The sequence below is a fragment of the Chiloscyllium plagiosum genome, chromosome 22 (genome assembly GCF_004010195.1).
Source record: "Chiloscyllium plagiosum isolate BGI_BamShark_2017 chromosome 22, ASM401019v2, whole genome shotgun sequence".
In the NCBI taxonomy this organism is placed as follows: domain Eukaryota; kingdom Metazoa; phylum Chordata; class Chondrichthyes; order Orectolobiformes; family Hemiscylliidae; genus Chiloscyllium; species Chiloscyllium plagiosum.
Genome location: NC_057731.1, coordinates 33,174,380 through 33,194,437, shown reverse-complemented (window position 1 = coordinate 33,194,437; position 20,058 = coordinate 33,174,380). Strand labels below are relative to the sequence as shown.

At 41.7% G+C, this 20,058-nt stretch overlaps 1 protein-coding gene across 3 annotated transcripts in view; it reads left to right on the top strand.

Annotated features, from left to right (window-relative positions):
* The window catches only part of inpp5f (inositol polyphosphate-5-phosphatase F), a 200,664-nt gene that overhangs the window by 119,011 nt on the left and 61,595 nt on the right, over positions 1-20,058 (top strand). For all 3 annotated transcript variants that reach the window (XM_043712705.1, XM_043712704.1, XM_043712703.1), the window contains exons 4-6: positions 3,638-3,766; positions 17,060-17,224; positions 18,176-18,232. In XM_043712705.1, coding sequence (XP_043568640.1) covers positions 3,638-3,766; positions 17,060-17,224; positions 18,176-18,232 — 351 coding nt within the window. The remainder of the gene's footprint in view (positions 1-3,637; positions 3,767-17,059; positions 17,225-18,175; positions 18,233-20,058) is intronic.

Sequence of the window (20,058 nt, the reverse complement as noted above, 5' to 3'; positions counted from 1 at the left end):
GGACCGCACCTCCTTGTACTCTCCTCTGATCCAAGCAACCACACGGCACCCCTAACCTGTTAGGTCACTTAGTTTTGTGGCAGTGGTCCAGCTCCTAACACCGTGCACCTGACTCTTCCCTAACAAGCTGCCTATGAGCCTGTTTTTACAAAATATTCTGAAAATCCTTCTGCAATGTCTAATGCATTCCCTGCGTGCAAATGCTCACTTACTTTTTAAAAAAAAACCTCTAAATTTGCCGAGTGAAACTGATGCAGTTTCCAAGTCTCTCTGATGTGGTCTTGATGCATTTGAAGAGTTTGCTTGAGGTTGGACTGGCCTTTCTGCTGTTTGAGTTTATCTTTAACTTTATTGGCAATGAGTCGGTGTTCTCTAATTCACTTGGTTCCTACATATTCTGTTGTCTACAAGCCAATTTACGTTTAAATAATGTTTACTGGCAGCATGATCAGATTGGAACAGCATGCAAAATTGTGAAACTTGATAGTAGCAAAGTTAATTGTGTTTATAGGTAGTACACAGAATGTCATTTTGTAAAGCACCAAATGTGCTTTCAGTTCCAAAATTGAGAGCATCCAGTGAAAATGTTTCATTTTATGATTTACTAGGTGGTGAAGCAGCAAGTTGTCCTTTTTGTGTGGAAAAGAAACAGTTGTAAGGAAACCTGGGGTGGGTGGAGATGTGATGGGAGAATCTGTCAGGGTTTAGAGGGATGTTGGGAACTTTCAGTTGTTGTGAGAGATTAACACAAAATTCCAGTTCACTTTGTTCAGAGTCACCAGTGCTTCAGCTAAAATATCTAGATCTGTGTTCTGGAGGGTGTGAAAAACAATTGAACGTTGCGCTAATATATTTGAAAAAGGTCTTTGTACTTGCTAAGTTACTGACTTTTGTAGCAAAAAGTCATTTTTCCATTTTATTTCCAATAAACCTCCTTTGGGTGGTAAGTGGTTTAACACATTGACATCACAAGATGTGTAAGTTAATTATCTCAGCTTGACATGAATATCAATTTAGAAACCTAGGTTCAATGTTGTTAACACTCGAATCGTTTCAGAGCTCTGTGTACTGAGGGTGGGGGTGTAAGGGCTTTATATTTGAAATGGTTGCAAGTTATAATCTGCCTTGCTCCATTTTGCATGGAAACAAATTTGATTGTTGGTTTTAGTCTGAGTGAAGGTTTATCTTTGTTAAAAAACACAAGAGTAGGCCCTTCTCTACAGATAAACGCAAAGGAATTGCTATGCATTGTCCACTTTATAACTTAAGTACAGTAACTTAGTCATTTCTTTAGTGGGTTAAAAACCCAAAGGGTGAGCGTTTAGATCCCTGATTGTATCTGGGATTCACAGTAAGGGTAAACTTTGGAGATTAAAAACCAACATTGTGGAAGTGACAATGAAGAAGTTGAAAGAACAGCTGGTTCATTCAGGTCATGTTTACCTCACCTTGCTGGTGATTTCATCTCCGCAGCAGCGTGGCTGATTCTTCCTCCCTGTAGTGACCTTGCAAAGCGTGCTGTTATAAGAAATGTTCGGAATGTGTCTTAAAATGCTGGCCTTGCCAGTGATTCCCGCACTCCAAAGAAGTTGGGGAAAAATACATGGCTAACAAAAACCGTTTCAGACTGTTTCGGAAGAATGGTAGTCTTGTTCTGAGGTAGATATTTAGGTTAACAAGGGACCTTGGCAGCTTGCTTGAGATGAGAATGGTTTGCCATTTTATTGGGGTAAGATTTATTTTAGTAAGGCAGAATGAGTACCAGCCAATGACTTTCAATTTTTACCAAAAGGACGTTTACTGTTATTGTAAAAACAGAATTGCGCAACTAAATCTACACCCACCTGCATTACAATCTCAAAGTTGGTAAATGAAAGACTAGTGAAGTGTTTTGTTAATGAACTATAGTTTTGTTTAGAGTTGTTTCATATTCCATGTGGATATCTGGTTCAATCATGTTTAATCTTTTTGCCCTCATTTCTCTTGTCATGAATCACTTTTTCAGAAGGGGGTTTATATTTGACTGGGTTGAACAAATATGAATTTTGTGATTTTTGGCACAACTGGCCACGCGAACAGCCACCCTTCTTGGATGGGGACCTTAGTCTCATGCTTGTATTGGTTATAGGTCAGTGGTACTTGCTCACTGCATAAAGCTTCCCAGATGTCGTGAAGTGCTTGCACCAATTGTTGTCATGCTCCTTCTCAAGTCGTGAACCATTACCTTATAGTTGTACCTTTAACAATTTATGAGCTATTCTGCAAATGGGACAGCAATGTTGGAACATAAAGTTGACTGACCGTGTTCAAATGATGAAATCAGAACACTTCTTGTACCCTGGCTGCTGTTTCTGACTCACTAGTTTAAGGTGATTTACTGGAAATTGTGATTTTCACTCTTCAGGACTGGAGTTGAATTTTCTGAAATTGTTCAAAGGCAAAAGAGCATTATTGATGTCGACTGGATATTGGATGTATGCTGAAGATCTTGCTATTGTCCATGTGTACTAGCTGAGAGGGACAGGAAAAAATGGTAGCTCTGTTTGTTCCTTTATTTAATCAAACTGATTTGCAGTGAATTTTGCAAGTATTTCTTAAGCCTGAATTTCTATATGGGGAGGAGTAAATTCAAATGGAAGATTTTTAGATTAGATTCCCTACAGTGTGGAAACAGGCCCTTCGGCCCAACAAGTCCACACTGACCCTCCAAAGAGCAACACCCATTCCCCTACATTTACTCCTGACTAATGCATCTGACACTATGGGCAATTTAGCATGACCAATTCATCTAACCTGCACTTCTTTGAACTGTGGGAGGAAACCGGAGCACCCAGGGTAAACACCACACAGATGTGTGCCCGAGGCAGGAATTGAACCCAGGTCCCAGCGCTGTGAGGCAGCAGTGCTAGCCACTGTGCTGTCCTGTATTTGGATATAGATATTTTTAATCACTGTTCAGAGATGTTATTACCCACCTCTGGAGCAGGTAGGACTTTAAACCATGCCTCCTAATCCAGAGGTAGGGAAGTTCCCACTGCATAATGAGCCCCTTTTACATGGATACGATCTGTCTAAATTGTGGTATTTGAGGTTAATTCAATTGGTTGAAGTTAAGTGAACTGCAATGAACCATGTCAGGTTTGTGATTGAAAATTGGAGGTCAGGTTGTGATCAGGATCTTGTATTCTGCTGTTATTAACTTGTCACATCTAGACACATTGGGATTAGAAAGGAAGAAATGAGGATGTCTGTGCACATAACACTCATTTTCAGAGCTGTATCAAGTAACGCAGCACAAAAGATCGAAGTGTAGTCTCATCAGAACCCTGTCAGATTGCATTGATTGGAGAAAGTGAGGACTGCAGATGCTGGAGATCAGAGCTGAAAATGTGTTGCTGGAAAAGCGCAGCAGGTCAGGCAGCATCCAAGGAACAGGAGAATCGACGTTTCGGGCACAAGCCTTTCCTGAAGAAGGGCTTGTGCCCGAAACATCGATTTTCCTGTTCCTTGGATGCTGCCTGACCTGCTGCGCTTTTCCAGCAACACATTTTCAGCTCAGATTGCATGGATTCTCAAGAGCTTTGGCAAGTTTCATAAAGAACAAAGATGATTGATGTTTCCTCTTGATTTTCTCTAGCTGTGTAGGAAGCATCACTTTGGTATAAACAAGACTGAGAAGATTACCCAGTCTCCAGATGATTCTAAGTTTTTGCTGAAGACTTTGAGCCAGATTAAGTGCAATGTGGCTGCTCCAAGCAAGAAGAAGGTGAGTGTGTGTCTGATTGAAGACTTTGAAGGCATTAACCTGGCACAATATCAGGGTTTCTTTTTTAAAAAAAAAGCAATTGGATGAATTCCAGGCAGATTGACTTCTAGAGTATTTGTCAGAAAACTCTAATGGTATGGGACTGATCTGGCCTTGTCTGAATAGATTTAATGGGTGGTTAGTAAATATAATCTTGTACAGTGAAAGATAACTACTGTGACAACTTTTAAAAGCTAAATTTTTAACTGGTCTCTCCAATATTCTGAACGTTTCTATTAATAATGTCACTAATATGTGGAACTATTCTACCTTGTTTGTTTAACAGATTCTCTTATGAAAAGATGGCTAAATGATACAAGTTATTATTTGGATGTACTTGGTTTGAAATTGCAGTATTCATTAAATTGTGTTAAGTGAGGGGGGTTGGAAATTTAGAAATGGATGTATACGTGGATTCAAGTTGTAGCTCTTTTTAACAGAAGGTGTTGTCATTGTTGAGTTGATGGTCTTCCGCAAAAGCTATAATCTTTAATATTGCAGCATTGATTCTGTCCACCAGTGGTGCCAGCAGCCTTGAATTCCTGGCTGCAAGCCCAGCAGTGCAGTTCAGATCAATCTTAGTAGATCTATTTTAAACTGTAACTGGTGCTTCACTTGTCATGTGAATTGCTGAGCTTGGCTGTACTGTCGGAGGGAAAATGCTGAGCAGAGACTGATCACTCCTTGCAGGGAAAGAGCAAAAATTCCAGAGGGATCCATAATTGAGCTCTGTGCAATAAATTTTTTAAAAATAAGGCAGCAAAACAATTGATCTTCCTGGCCACTGACCTCAGTAAATTGGCCAACTATTTTTTTGCTGTTGCTAGCTTTGTGACATTCTGCTGATAGCACCAGTGTTCAGCAAAATGTACAAGGCATCTCTTTCTGCACTGCCAGTTGACGAACGTTATTAACACAAGCCCTGCAGCGTTGTAACTGCTCTTCTATTGAACTAAAGAATGAGCGGTTGCAGAAGACTTTCTTTTTAAAAAAAAATAGTAAATTATAATTTTAACGTGTAGAATATTTTAATTGAGCTTGAGTTTCTTCTTGTTTTGAAGAAACTGGAACTGGCTGGAAAGATTAGATGATGTTGAATTGATTGCTTGCTCGGCTTTACATTGGGGGTTGGGGAAAGAGCAAAGAAGTGTCAGGTTCCATCTCCTTGACTTGTCGGCTGTGACTCTGGTTGCATGCTTGCCTGTAATTAAAGTCCCACTCCAAGGCTTGAAGAAAACATTCAACTTAGCGCAAAAGCTGCATGATTGAAGGTGCCATCCTCACCTGAAATGTTAAACTGCACCCCTCCCCATCTACTCGTTTGATTGGGTATAATAGTTTCCACAGCATTTTTTTGAAGAGCCAAAGGGGCGTTATCCTCTGTGTCCTGGCAAGCATCTGCCCCTCAAATCTGTATCAGATAAAGTGAATTATCTGGCCATGATCATGCTCCTGTATATGGAGGCTTGCTGTATGCAACTAGGCTGTTGTGTTTACTACGTTACAGTAGCCACTGTATTTCATGGGGTGTGCAGTGTTTAAAGACATCTGGGAGTTGGTGAAAGTCATTCTGTAAATGTGTGTCTGTCCTTTCATTAATTACACAATGGTGCTCAATTACACAGATATGGGTAAACTACAGTGACTGAATCATTCTTGTACACGAGGTAGCTGAGGGTTTCAAATGAAGCTGAGGCACTCTATTCTTAGAAACAGCAAAGGAGCCTTGGGCAGCCAGCAGAATCTCGATGTAAATTTATGGATATGTGTTCTGACTTATGAATGTGTTGCTATGACTGCTCCCCAAATACAGAGATGTGAAAATATTTCCCATCAAACCTACCAAACAAGTTATGCAAGTAAATTTTACTTGGCAATCATGTTACTTAGTTTTGAAGGTAATAGGAAGTAAAAGACATATGGTTTGTCTTTTGCATTGGGTCTTGCTGCTATTTCTGTCACTCGAATGGGTAATTGCATCCATTGGCAAATGTTGAGATCAAGCTTTTGCCATGTGGTAATCGTGCGCATTAACTATTGTCTCTAATGATGCCACAGTACGATGTAGTGATGTCAACATTCTTATTTAGAGACTGACCAAACCGACACTCATTTTATGCACACACTTTCCCTTTTTACTGCTGTTTTAAAAATTGGGCAAGCAGTTTAATTGTGTAAGTGTTGGAGCTGAATATAATTTTGGTATTGAATGCACGGGCATGACTGGCTAATTGGAATTCTAGGAGCTGGCTCCTGCTGCTTGTGATGCTAATTCCAATGTTCACTTACAGATTTATAGATCCCTCTGAGTCTGGATCTGCATATATTAATAGCAAAGATTAGAATAAGGGAGCTGGTGTTGGCAATATAGTAGAAGGGGCTGCCTGGCCACTATGCTGATAACAAGAAATGTATTAAAACTGCATCTTAATACCTATTGAATGCTTCCTTTGGCAAGACATCACTTAGCTTTCTTGACCAAGGCTGTGTAGTGTCTTTCTGTTTTAAAATGCATGTTATTATGATGCATTGATTTATTGGGTAATGAAACCAGATATTTTGAAGGTGTTTGTGTGTGAGACAGGGGGTCTCATGCAGTGAGTTCTATAATTTACAGACATTTAAGTTTTATTGTGTGATCTATTTATATTGTTCAGAAAGTGATTTGATGCTCTGATTTTGTTTTGGTTATTAGCAATTCACAGTTGGCTATCCTGGGTAAATCAATGGACAGATGAAGGTGGTGCTCGATGTCTGTTCCATAACACTGACCTGCTGCTTAATCCAGTTATGATGTTGCTCTTTGAAGGCTTCTACTGCATTCTTTATTGACAGGGTTCAGAAAAGGTCTACAAGAATGTTGCCAGGGAGAGGTTGAATAGGCTAGGGCTGTTTTCCCTGGAGCGGTAGTGGCTGAGGGGTGACCTTATAGAGGTTTATAAAATCATGAGGGGTATGAATAGGATAAATAGAAAAAGTCTTTTCCTTGAGGTGGGTGAGTCCAGAACTCGAGGGCATAGGTTGAGGGTGAGGAGGAGAAAGGTTTAAAAGGGGCAACTTTTTCATGCAGAGGGTGGTGCTTATGTGGAATGGGCTGCCAGAGGATGTGGTGGAGGCTGGTACAATTACAGCATTTAGAAGATAACTGGAAGGGTATATTAATAGGAAGGGTTTCGAGGGGTATAGGCCAAGTGCTGGCAAATGGGATTAGATTTATCTAGGATATCCGTTCGGTTTGGACAAGTTGGACCGAAGGATCTGTTTCTGTGCTGTACAACACTATGACTCATTCAAAGGCTGAAGGCATGACTGGTGAGACCTGACCTTCCATTTGGAATGGTACAAATGGAAGTATGACTAAAGTAGGTACCAATTAAAATGTGGTGTTTACTCTCCCACTTAAGCCTTGCATTCATCCCTTAAACCTGTTTTAACTCAGATGTTTTACATTTGACAGGGTTGTAACCATTTTGCAAGAATAGGGCACTAAGTTAATGATTAGCTGATGCTGTATCGACACAATAAGATGCCACACTTGTCTAACAACTATGGACTACTTAATTAATTCAAAGATGCTAAACGTTGTAATTGTCAGAAGTACAGCACTGACTTTAAAATCCGGAACCTACTCGATTAAAAGGTTAATGCGAGATAACATGCCTCTAGTTTTGGCACTGTTAGGAATCTAATTTCTATTCAGAGATAGAAACGCTCCCTCTCATACAGAGCCTGAGAATGAATCTGACTGTGAAAACCAGCTTAAATTGGATGCAAACCCTGGCTTAACAGGATAAATGACATTGTGAAAATGGCTCCCGGACATCCGTTTCATATCCAATTTTGGGATTAGAATTCATTCTTATGGTAATCATGTTTGATTGGACTTCTCTGTTTACATGTTGCCTTCAACATCAAGACAATAGATGTGTGTGTTTACCTTCCCTGAGAATGAAACCCTATATCTATGGTTTTAACGCAAGTCCAGTCTTGTTGATGAGCCTTGGACGTTGCTTGCTTTTTCTTTGCCAAGTCTAAATACTTAGAGACATAGAGATGTGCAGCACAGAAACAGTCACTTTAGTCCAACTCATCCATGCTGACTAATCTAGTCCCATTTGTCAGCATATGGCCCATATTCCTGTAAACCCTTTGTATTCATGTACCCATCCAGATGCCTTTTAAATATTGTAATTGAACTAGCCTACAACACTTCCTCTGGCAGCTCATTGCATACATGCACCACCTTCTTCGTGAAGTAGTTGTCCCTTGGATCCCTTTTAAATCTTTCCGCTCTCATCTTAAACCCTCTAGCTTTGGACTCCCCATCACAGGGAAACTACCTTGGCTATTCACTCTGTCTGTGCCTCTCATGATTTTATAAACCTCTGGGTCACCTCTCTGCCTCTGCTCCAGGGAAAACAACCCCAGCCTATTTGGCCTCTCCTTATAGCTCAAATCTTCCAACACTGGCAACATCCTTAAGTCTTTTCTGAACCCTTTCAAGTTTCACAAAAGCTTTCCGATAGGAAGGAGACCAGGATTGAACAGTATTCCAAACGTTGCCTAACTAACATCCTGTATAGCTGTGAAATGACCTCCCAATTCCTGTACTCAATGCACTGACCAATCAAGGCAAGTGTACCAAATGCTTACTTTCTTAACCTGTCTACCTGTGACTCTACTTTCAAGGAACTAAGAACCTGAACTCCAAGGTGTCTCTGTTCAGCAACATTCCCCAGGACCTGACCATTAAGTGTATAATTCCTACCCTGATTTGCCCTACTAAAAAGCAGCACCTCACATTTACCTAAATTAAACTCCATCTGCCACTCCTTGGCCCACATGATCAATTTTGGTGTCATTTACAAAGTTACCATTCAAACCTCTTGTATTCACATCCAAATCATTTTTTATAAATGATAAAAAGCAATGAATCCATGTTTTGGGTAAATTTTCTAATCAATTTGTTCAGAGATGCTATTATACACATGTGAAGCAAATGGGATTTGAACCCAGGTCTCCTAGCTCAAAGGTAGGGATGCCCAAGTATTTTTCAAATATAGGAGCTGCTGTAATCAGTAGAAATAATCATAGAATCGTAGAATCCTTCCAGCCCAGAAAGAGGCAATTTGGCCTGTTGAATCTGTGTGATCTTCCAAAGAACATTCAACCCAGAACTAGCCCCCCCCTCCTATCCCCATAACTCTGCATTTAGTTTGTCTAATCCTCCCAACCTTTACAACTTTGGACTACAGAAAGAAACCAGAGCACTCTGGAGAAAACCCACGTAGGCATGGGGAGCATGTGCAAAATCCACAAATAGCTGCCCAAGACTGAAATCAAACCTGGGTCCTTGGTGCTGTGAGGCAGTAATGCTAACCAGTGAACCACCTTGCTATAGGAATCCAGCCTTAATCAACAACTGATTATTAATTGCTCTTCATGATCACGCAATTGAGGTATCCATAATGACTTAGGCTGATGACTGCTTTATAAAACCAGTGGTTAGTGTTTGGAAATTGGTTAGTATATCACTTTGTGAGGGGCTCTTGTAACCGTGTCCTTACCTCTGAGTCAGGAGGCCTGGAGTCAGGTCCCACCTTCTCCAGGTCTGTGTAACAGCATCTTTGAACAAGTCATTAAAAATATAACTCTTGCCTCATGTGATAGTACAAAATGGCATTGAGAGTCAATAGTATAAGATTGTTTCCTGGCTTGCTAGATTAATAGCTTATGTGTGTTTCAAAAGGATTCTAAAAAAACCAAGTTAAGCCACTAAAAATCTAAAACCCACATTTGCTTACATGTTTGTAGATCTGTGTTGTGGATTCACTAGCTTGACACCTCTTTATAATGGCTGCTGCAGCTCCAGGCACGCATTCCTGCCTTCATAGGACTCAGCTTGGACTCATGGCTAAGAATGGTAATAATACAGTGAGCCATGACCTCATGGGCCCTAAGGTTACAAGCTTTGATTAAATACAGTTCTGTTTGTGGCTGCCAGTGCCTCATGGATGTCCAGAGTTGAACTGCAAGATCTGTTCTCTTTTTGGTGTGGAATTAGCATTGCCCCAACACAACTGAGGATCTTCTCATGGTAAAGACATAACCTTTCTCAAATACTCAGCCGTTGTCACTACTATGATATTGCCATAGATACTCTGAATGATAGGTATATGAGCGCAAGGCCATGTAGAGTTTACTCTGTTGAAGTTCGTTGCCGTCTGTCAGATGTCATATTGGGTTTATGTATCCTTCAGGAGTAGGCCAGCCTGGTCATTCGTAGTGCAGTTTGAACTATTTGTGGTGATGGATAATTGAGTATCTGACCAGATTACCCATGATTAGATTAGATTAGATTCCCTACAGTGTGGAAACAGGCCCCTCGGCCTGATCAGTCCACACCGACGCTCTGAAGAATAACCCACCCAGACCCACTCTCCTCTGACTAATGCACCTAACGCTATGGGCAATTTAGCATGGCCAATTCAGCTGACCTGCACTGTGGGAAGAAACTGGAGCGCTCGGAGGAAACCCACGCAGACATGGGGAGCATGTGCAATCTCCACACAGTCACCCGAGGCTGGAATCGAACCTGGGACGCTGGTGCTATGAGGCCGCAGTGATAACCACTGAGCCACCGTGCCACCCTAATACCTCAGTGCTACTTTTATTGGGCACTCACGTCTTTACCATTAACCCTTTAGCAACCTGTTTCACATTGTTTGCCACCTCTCAGGGCAATAACGTTTCAATTGGTTAGAGATCAGGGAAGTTCAGGGTTGTGTAGACTTCAGCCGTGTTGAACTAGAGTTGAAATTGACCTTGGCTCCGATTGAGGAGGTCAATTAACTGGAAGCTGTTGCTGATAGAGGAGATAGATTTCAGGGATGGACAAAATGGGGGCCTGCTTGAAAACTCCCTCTCGGGTTTTAACATGCCACACTTGGCTGAATAACACATGTGATTATGAACAGATGAGGTGAAGTCTCTGAGGTTGTTTGAAGCATCAAACACCAGGCCCCATCCATTAATCATTCCCTTGGGAAGATGGGAGAAAATTGTTCAGGAAAGAGATGGAGTGATTTTAAGTTTACTCCAAATCTTGGAGATGGAACCATCTGTCACTAGAGAAAATCATTAAACTTAAGATCGTACTGAAACTGGTTAAGTGTGTGGATTCAGGGCACAAAACTGCATTAATTTGATGTAAGTTCCAGGCTTTTGCTAGAGATCAGAATGACTGTCAGTGAGTCATTTTCAAAGTCTCCATCAGGTGATCTTTCATGATTGTGTCAGAGAAGGGGCTATATATATTGTTCCTTGCTGCTACTGCTGACACTGTATGAAGGTGTGCAGTTTCTCAGCATTGATTTCTCAGCTTGACAGGTAATGCAGAAAATTTGTTTTTTTTTACTTTTAGTCTGCAGAGCTAATCCTTGGAGGAATAAAACCTCTGGTTCCTGACAGTCTGATGGAGCAGCAAGCTTTGCAGCAGGATGTAGCTATTCACTCATAGCAAACAGTCTTTGACTATGGCCTCAAATTCACTTTCCTGCTGCCTGTGATTCACTTGTTTGTCAAGAATGTATATCTCTCTGCCTTGAATGTATTCAATGAACCCCACCTTGACCTCTCTGGAAAAGTGTTTCCAAGTATTAGCCATCAGTGAAGACGTGGTGGTGGTGGGGTAGAAATTGTGATTCTCTGAAAGGACCAGAGTTTCAAGAATGGAGTAAGAATTAAAATGTTGATCATTGTTGGCTGCTGTTGATTGAGACCACCAGGGGATTATCTTCTGCTCCATTGCATCATATTCTGCTCAGAGGCATTTAGTAGGAAAGGGAGAAAATGTCAAGTCATTAATCCAATTTATTACCGTGGTTTAGAAGGCAGATCTAAATCTTTTAGTAAAGGAAATTCTGGAGCATTGCAAAAGGGCATTTAAGAGAATTCAGAAGAATACCAATTCAAGGGGAAAACTACAATTATTTTGCACTGGAGGAGAGTGCTGATTGGTTGGCACTAGTGAATAGTTGACTGTTAATACTGCCAGGCTTGGTTTTAAATTTTAAATCACGCAGATCGATTAGTCAGGGTATTGCCCTGAGAAAAGAGCCAGAGTATGAATGATATGAGCCTTACATGTGTGGTGGGCACATGATTGGATAGGATTCTTACCACTAGCATTTATTCCCATTTGGGAAATATGGGCGTATTAGTGACAGGTGGCATGACTTTGTACAGGGAAGGTCATGTCTCTCAAACTTGGTTGAGATTTTTGAGGAACTGACAAAGATGATTGAGGGCAGGGTAGTAGATGTCTGTATGGACTCTGGCAAGGTCTTGGGTAAGATCTGTCTGCAGGTTTATACAAAAGATGAAGTCACATGGGATCTGTGGTGAGCTGATAAGATGGATACTGAACTGGCTCTATTGTAGAATTCACAGTAGTAGTGGAAGGGTGCTTTTCTGACTGGAGATTTTTTTAGATTAGATTCCCCAGTGTGGAAACAGGCCCTTCGACCCAACCAGTCCACACTGACCCACTGAAGGGTAACCCACCCAGACCCATTTCCCTCTGACTAATGCACCTAACACTATGGGCAATTTAGCATGGCCAATTCACCTGACCTGCACACTTTTGTATTGTGGGAGGAAACCAGAGCACCCGGAGGAAACCCGTGCAAACAGGGAGAATGTGCAAACTCCACACAGTCGCCAGAGGCTGGAATTGAACCTGGGACCCTGGTGCTGTGAGACAGCGTGCAAACCACTGAGCCACCATACCACCCCACATGTGACCAGTAGTGTTGCGCAGGGATCGGTGCTGGGACCCTTGTTGTTTCCTCATTTATTTTCAAATGATTTGGAGGAGAATGTAAGTGACCTGATTATGAAGTTTGTGGATGGCAAAGATTGGGGGAACTGCGGGATGAGAAGAGGATTGTCAGAGGGTACAGCAGAATATAAATCAGCTGGAGACAGGGTGGAGAAATGACAGATGATTTTTAATCAGAAAAATTGAAGGTCATAGAGATATACAGCATGGAAACAGACCCTTTGGTCCAACCTGTCCATGCCGACCAGATATCCCAACCTAATCTAGTCCCACCTGCGAGCACCCGGCCCATATCCCTCCAAACCCTTCCTATTCATATGCCCATCCACATGCCTCTTAAATGTTGCAATTGTACCAGCCTCCACCACTTTTGGAAGATCTGATGTGGAGGGAAGTATATAGTTAATGGCAGAACCCTTAGTAACATGAACTTAGAGGGATCGAGATGTACAGATCCCTGAAAGTGGCAACACAAAGGTTTTCTTCACCAGCTTAACCACATCACGTGCTTGCCTTCATCAGTCAGAGCCTCACATACAAAAATTGGCAAGTCATGTTGCAACTGTACAGAACTTTAGTTTGGCCATGTTTGGAATGTTGTGTACAGTTCTGGTCATCGTGCTCAGAGAAGGACGTGAAGGTTTTGGAGAAGGTACAGAAATGGTTTACCAGGATGTTGTCAAGTTTGGAAATTTTAGCTGAGGAACGATAGGATAAACTTTGTTTTCACTTAAATGTCAAAGGGTCCGAGGTGAAATGATAAAAGTATGCAAAGTTGAGAGGCATGTGAGGAATGGTTAGTCGGAGCCTTTTTCCCAGGATCGAAATTTTAGTTAATAGAGGATATAAGTTTAATGTGAAAGATGTAAGTTCAAAGGCAATGTGAGACACAAGTTCCTTGTTACACAGTGGGTGGTGAGTGCCTGGAATGCACCATCATAGGAGGTGGTAAAGGCAGATACATGTTTAAGAGGCAATCTTGACATATGAATAGGCAGGGAATAGAGAGACACACACTGCATAGAGGCAAACGATTTCTTGTTTGGAAATGTATGGTGTCGGCACAGACTGGGTGGGTTGAAAGGCCTGTTCCTGTGCTGTACTGTTCATTGTCCTTGTCCCCAGTGATGCTTTGCTCAAACTGAACTGAACTCCTACCTGAGGATTCAGTAGATGAGTCGTCAATATGAATCATCGCCAATAGTGCCAAGACAAAGAGTGTTATGCAAAATATATTTGGCTTGTTAACACTGGATGTACTGAAATTGTGCCACAACAGATGGGCTAATGTGCTGAGCAGTGGTAGTTGAAGTTTAATTTAGATAAATGTGAGCTGTCGGATTTTAGTATGACAAACCAGGACATATAAAATTAACGGTAAGGTCCTGGGGAGTGTTACTTAACAAAGAGACCTTGGGGTGCAGGTGCATAGTTCCTTGAAAGTGAGATCGCAGTGGTATGCTTGCCTTTATTGATCAGTGCATAGAGTAAAGGAGTTGGGATGTTGCGTTCTGTAGAGACACAACATTGGTGAGGCCAATTTTAGAATACTGTGTACAATTAGAACATAGAACAATACAGCACAGAACAGGCCCTTCGGCTCACGATGTTGTGCCGAACATTTGTCCTAGCTTAAGCACCTATCCATGTACCTATCCAATTGCTGCTTAAAGGTCACCAATGATTCTGACTCTGCCACTCCCACAGGCAGCACATTCCATGCTCCCACCACTCTCTGGGTAAAGAACCTACCCCTGACATCCTCACCTATACCTTCCACCCTTCACCTTAAATTTATGTCCCCTTGTAATACATTGTTGTACCCGGGGAAAAAGTCTCTGACTGTCGACTCTATCTATTCCCCTGATTATCTTATAAACCTCTATCAAGTTACCTCTCATCCTTCACCGTTCCAACGAGAAAAGGCCTAGCACTCTCAACCTATCCTCGTACGACCTATTCTCCATTCCAGGCAACATCCTGGTAAATCTCCTCTGCACCCTCTCCAAAGCTTCCACATCTTTCCTAAAGTGAGGCGACCAGAACTGCACACAGTACTCCAAATGTGGCCTTACCAAGGTCCTATACAGCTGCAACATCACCTCACGACTCTTGAATTCAATCCCTCTGCTAATGAATGCTAATACACCATAGGCCTTCTTACAAGCTCTATCCACTTGAGTGGCAACTTTCAAAGATCTATGAACATAGACCCCAAGATCCCTCTGCTCCTCCTCCTTACTAAGAACCCTACCGTTAACCCTGTATTCCGCATTCTTATTTGTCCTTCCAAAGTGGACAACCTCACACTTGACAGGGTTGAACTCCATCTGCCACTCCTCTGCCCAGCTCTGCAACATATCTGAGTCCTTTTGCAGCCGACAACAGCCCTCCTCACTATCCACAACTCCACCAATCTTTGTATTGTCTGCAAATTTACTGACCCACCCTTCGACTCCCTCTTCCAAGTTATTAATAAAAATTACAAACAGCAGATGACCCAGAACTGATCCCTGCGGAACTCCACTTGTAACTGGGCTCCAGGCTGAATATTCACCATCTACCACCACTCTCTGACTTTGACCGGTTAGCCAGTTCTCTATCCAACTGGCCAAACTTCCCACTATCCCATGCCTCCTGACTTTCCGCATAAGCCTACCATGGGGAACCTTATCAAATGCCTTACTAAAATCCATGTACACTACATCCACTGCTCTACCCTCATCCACATGCTTGGTCACCTCAAATTCAGATTTCCCTTCCTATAGGAAAGATGTTGTTAAACTTGGGAGGGTGCAGGGAAGACTTATGGGGATGTTACCGCAGTTTGAGCTACGGGGAGAGGCTGAATAGGGTGGGGGATTTTTCCCTGGAGCTTTGGAGGCTGAGGGGTAATCATGAGGGGCATGAATAGGGTGAATATCCATGGTCGTCTTTTCTAGGGTGGTGGCAGTCCAAACTAGAAGGTATAGGTTTAAGGCCAGGAGAAAGATGTAAAAAGAACCTGAGGGGTAACACTTTTTTTTTCATGCAGGGGATGGTGCATGTATGCACGAGCTGCCAGAGGAAGTGGTGGAGGCTGGTACAGTTACAACATTTAGAAGGCATCTGTGTGCATACATGAATAGGAAGGGTTTAGAGGGACATGGGCTGGATATTGGCAAACGGGACTCAGATAGACTGGGATGTGTGGTTGGCACAGACTAGTTGGACTACAGGGTTTGTTTCCATGCTGTATGACTCTCTAACTACTCTAGTTTGCTCTGAAAGAATGCTAATAATTCAATGGAGACCAGGTCAAACAGATCAATTTAACCTTGGGAGGGGAGCCAGTCAATTCAAATGTCCTGATTTAGGATGACGTAGGGCATCAGCCAGTACGTACTGCATCCGCTAAACTGTGTGCGTCACCTTCTATGCAGTTTGAAGGATCTAATTGCTTTACAGGAACTGATGAAAGACTCTAAGTGAAAGGATTGAGTTTTTCTCACCCAATTGGGTAGCTTGCATGGTGTGCTTCAGTTTAATGCTTAGCCTACAGGCAGGCATGTAGTGTTGGCTATTTTCTCTTGTAAAGTATGTATCACCGCGATACAGCTTGTATGGTCATGCTGAACTCTGCTGCACCTCTGCATACAGGAGTTACCATATGGCTTTCTGTCCAGGCTTCACTTTTGTCAGCAGTGTTGGTAAGGTGCCAAGGCTCCTGTTACTTTTATACCTGAGGAGGAAGTGTAAATTACATGTTCAATTAAAAAAGATCTGAACTACTCCCAGTTAATTTGTTACTGTAACTTTACAAGTTAATTTTACAATCAAGATAGGATCTTCATTTTAAATGAAGTTAGTACAAGAGCAAATATTGCTTTGTCTAATCTAGGACTAGAATGAGATTTACCATGTACATTTGTGTTTTGACTTATGGAGAAGTTGAAGGAGTGATCCTAAGTTCTGTGCATGGGCAACATTTTGTAAAAAAAAATTCATTTATTGTAACCATTATCTTGAATTTTTGTAACAGCTGTGTACAACATGCATTTTTGGTTCATGGGTTTAAGGGCTTACTTTTTGGGTTTTCAGTGGTTCAGCAGATATAGGCTGAGCTACAGCACTCACTTTGTTCCAAGTACAAACTTTACCTAAAAGGGTCTAGTATTTTGAGAAAATTGTGTTATCATCCTCCGCCCCACCACTTCGTCATTTGTTCCTCTTATGAGGTGCATTAATAATGAACTGAAAATATGTGCACAGCAAAGATATATAAACACAAAAATATAAACACAAAATACGTGCATAAGAAAAATGGATGAAAGAGAGTTCACATCAATGTAGTATGCAACGTACCTTGGGCAGCTCCTTGTTTTCTGTCTATCGATTTCACACTCACCGGCTTGTGGTTGTATGTGTTGTAGGCCAAGGAACACAAGGAAAAGGAGAGATTGGAACGAAGACTGTTGGAGGAATTAATCAAGATGTTCGTGGACTCTGATTCATTCTATTATAGCCTGACTTATGACCTTACAAATTCAGTACAGAGACTGAGCACCTCTGATAAAGGGAAATCGTTATGGAAAAGGGTAAGACTTTATCCAGTACGAATTGTCCACCAGTGTTAATGAGAGAGTGCTGTTAAAGAGGATAGCACAAACTGCAGTCTGTCATCTGACACCTGCAGCGCATGTTCTTTCAGCCATCTTGTCCATTTTGTGATAACGTCTTAAAAAAATTTAATTCAGCCAGTGACCTGATGAGCCTGAGAGGAAAGGGTTTCTGTTTTAACAAGCTCCAGGATTGCTTGTCACTGCAGTCCGCCTGTTAATTCTCTCAGGTCATGTAAAAACAGACAACCAGCAAGAGAAAGAAAGACTGCCTGCCTCTTGCAATATGTGAATATCTAGTATATGTACAAATCCATGTCTGCAACTTGGGTTGTGCCTTCTGTAGGCTAAAGTGGGGTAAGGCTCAAAGACAAGTATTGAAATTAAGTATAGCATAAAATGTTGGTTGGATTTGATTGCTTGCTGCCATACCAATTCCCTCATTGGTCTGGCTTCACACACCAGTGAAACCCTTTTGCTGGTATCAAAGTATTCAATAGTCGCGGTTTGGTATATATACTTTTAACTGGATCCCATGCTCTAGCATTGCCTTCCTCATCATCGCCACCCATCTCTACCTTCCCCTCCAGCTTCATGAGCCATCAATGAACTGAGCTCTTTGAATTGGTGTCTATTTTCATGCCACTTCAAAAATGCTTGGGGTATTTTTCAAAGTTCAAGTGTTACTTAAATCACTTTTTTTTTCTTTTTGTATTCCTCACTTGAATTTACTGTGTTATGTTGTATAACAATTGTTCAGTTGGGCAACTTGGACAAACTGGCCCCAACTGTAGACTCCCAGAAGCATGATAATTCAGATGGAATATTAGAAAGAAGGTTTCTGACCTCAAATGGAGGGGACTGAAAACTATAATTTAAAACAATGGTCATGCACTGCTACATCGATAACATGTCTCTTCTTTTGCACAGGTTGACGATAGATTTTTTTGGAATAAGCACATGATTGATGACCTGATCAAATTAGAAGTAAGTAGCTGTACTCGTTCTCTTGAAAACAAAACAAGATCCATTTAAATGGGTGTGTGCACCCTCAACCTTTATTAGCCCCAAGTCCCTTCATTGTTTTCTGCGGTTTGAATTTGAACCAGCCTGAGTTAGGCCTTGTGAACATCCAGGGAGGTCATTATCCTTTTGACTTCAGAGGATTTTGTGTACATGGTCTTTTGATAATTATCCCAATAATTATGGAGACAGCCATGTTATTCACCTGATGTCAAGTCAATAGTAAATCATTCATAGGCCATACTATTTTTTTCAGTCTGTCTGAGACAATGGGGTATGCAAATAAACTTGCTGCTTTCCTGGCCCTGAACTTTGAGCCTTTGCAGATTGTGATGAATAGTTTTTACGGTTTAATTTAATAACAGTGATCCATTGGGATTATTGATTTGAAGAAATGTGCTGTAGTCAGGGCAGTGCTGGTGTTTATTTGTGGCTGTAAGCAAATTCTGTATTAAAAGAGAGCAGGTTTAGCAACAGGAGCAGGAAGATTTCATCCTTTGAACTTCCTCTGTTGTTACTTTTCACCCATATTGCCTAATGTCCATGATTAACAAAAATGAATGTCAAAATGAGCATCAGGTACCATTTATGGATGTTCTAAATCTTCACTACTGCATAGTGGTGTTTGCTAATTTTGAATTTGAAAAGTCTCACTAATTTTTTTAGATATGTGGGTCAGTGTTGTGCCTCACGGGAGTAGCACAATGGACATCAAACCTTGCTGTTCCATCACAAAAATTAAAGATTTTCTAGAAGCCCACAAAGAAATACATGTAAATTCTCACTACAATTGCAGGCCAGTTGATTACAATTCTATTAGTTAAAACTCTAAACCCCATATAAAATATCCCTTACACATATCTGATTATTTATGTCTGTCATAGAGTCATAGAGATGTATAGCATGGAAACAGAGCCTTCAGTCCAACCCGTCCACACCGACCAGATATCCCAACCCAATCTAGTCCCACCTGCCAGCACCCGGCCCATATCCCTCCAAACCCTTCCTATTCATATACCCATCCAAATGCCTCTTAAATGTTGCAATTGTACCAGCCTCCACCACTTCCTCTGGCAACTCATTCCATACATGTACCACCCTCTGCGTGAAAAGTTGCCCCTTAGGTCTCTTTTATATCTTCCCCCCCCGTCACCCTAAACCTATGCTCTCTAATTCTGTACTCCCTGACCGCAAGGAAAAGACTTTGTCTATTTATCCTATCCATGCCACTCATAATGTTGTAAACCTCTATAAGGTCACCCCTCAGCCTCCGACACTCCAGGGAAAACAGCCCCAGCCTGTTCAGCCTCTCCCTGTAGCTCAGATCCTCCAACGCTGGCAACATCATTGTAAATCTTTTCCGAACCCTTTCAAGTTTCACAACATCTTTTCGATAGGAAGGGGACCAAAATTGCACGCAATATTCCAACAGTGGCCTAAATAATATCCTGTACAGCCGCAGCATGACCTCCAACTCCTGTACTCAATACTCTCACCAATAAAGGAAAGCATACCAAACACCGTCTTCACTATCCTATCTACCTGCGACTCCACTTTCAAGGAGCTATGAACCTGCACCCCAAGGTTTCTTTGTTCAGCAACACTCCCTAGGACCTTACTATTAAGTATATAAGTCCTGCTAAGATTTGCTTTCCCAAAATGCAGCACCTCGCATTTATCTGAATTAAACTCCATCTGCCACTTCTCAGCCCATTGGCCCATCTGGTCCAGATCCTGTTGTAATCTGAGGTAACCCTCTTCACTGTCCACTACACCTCCAATTTTGGTGT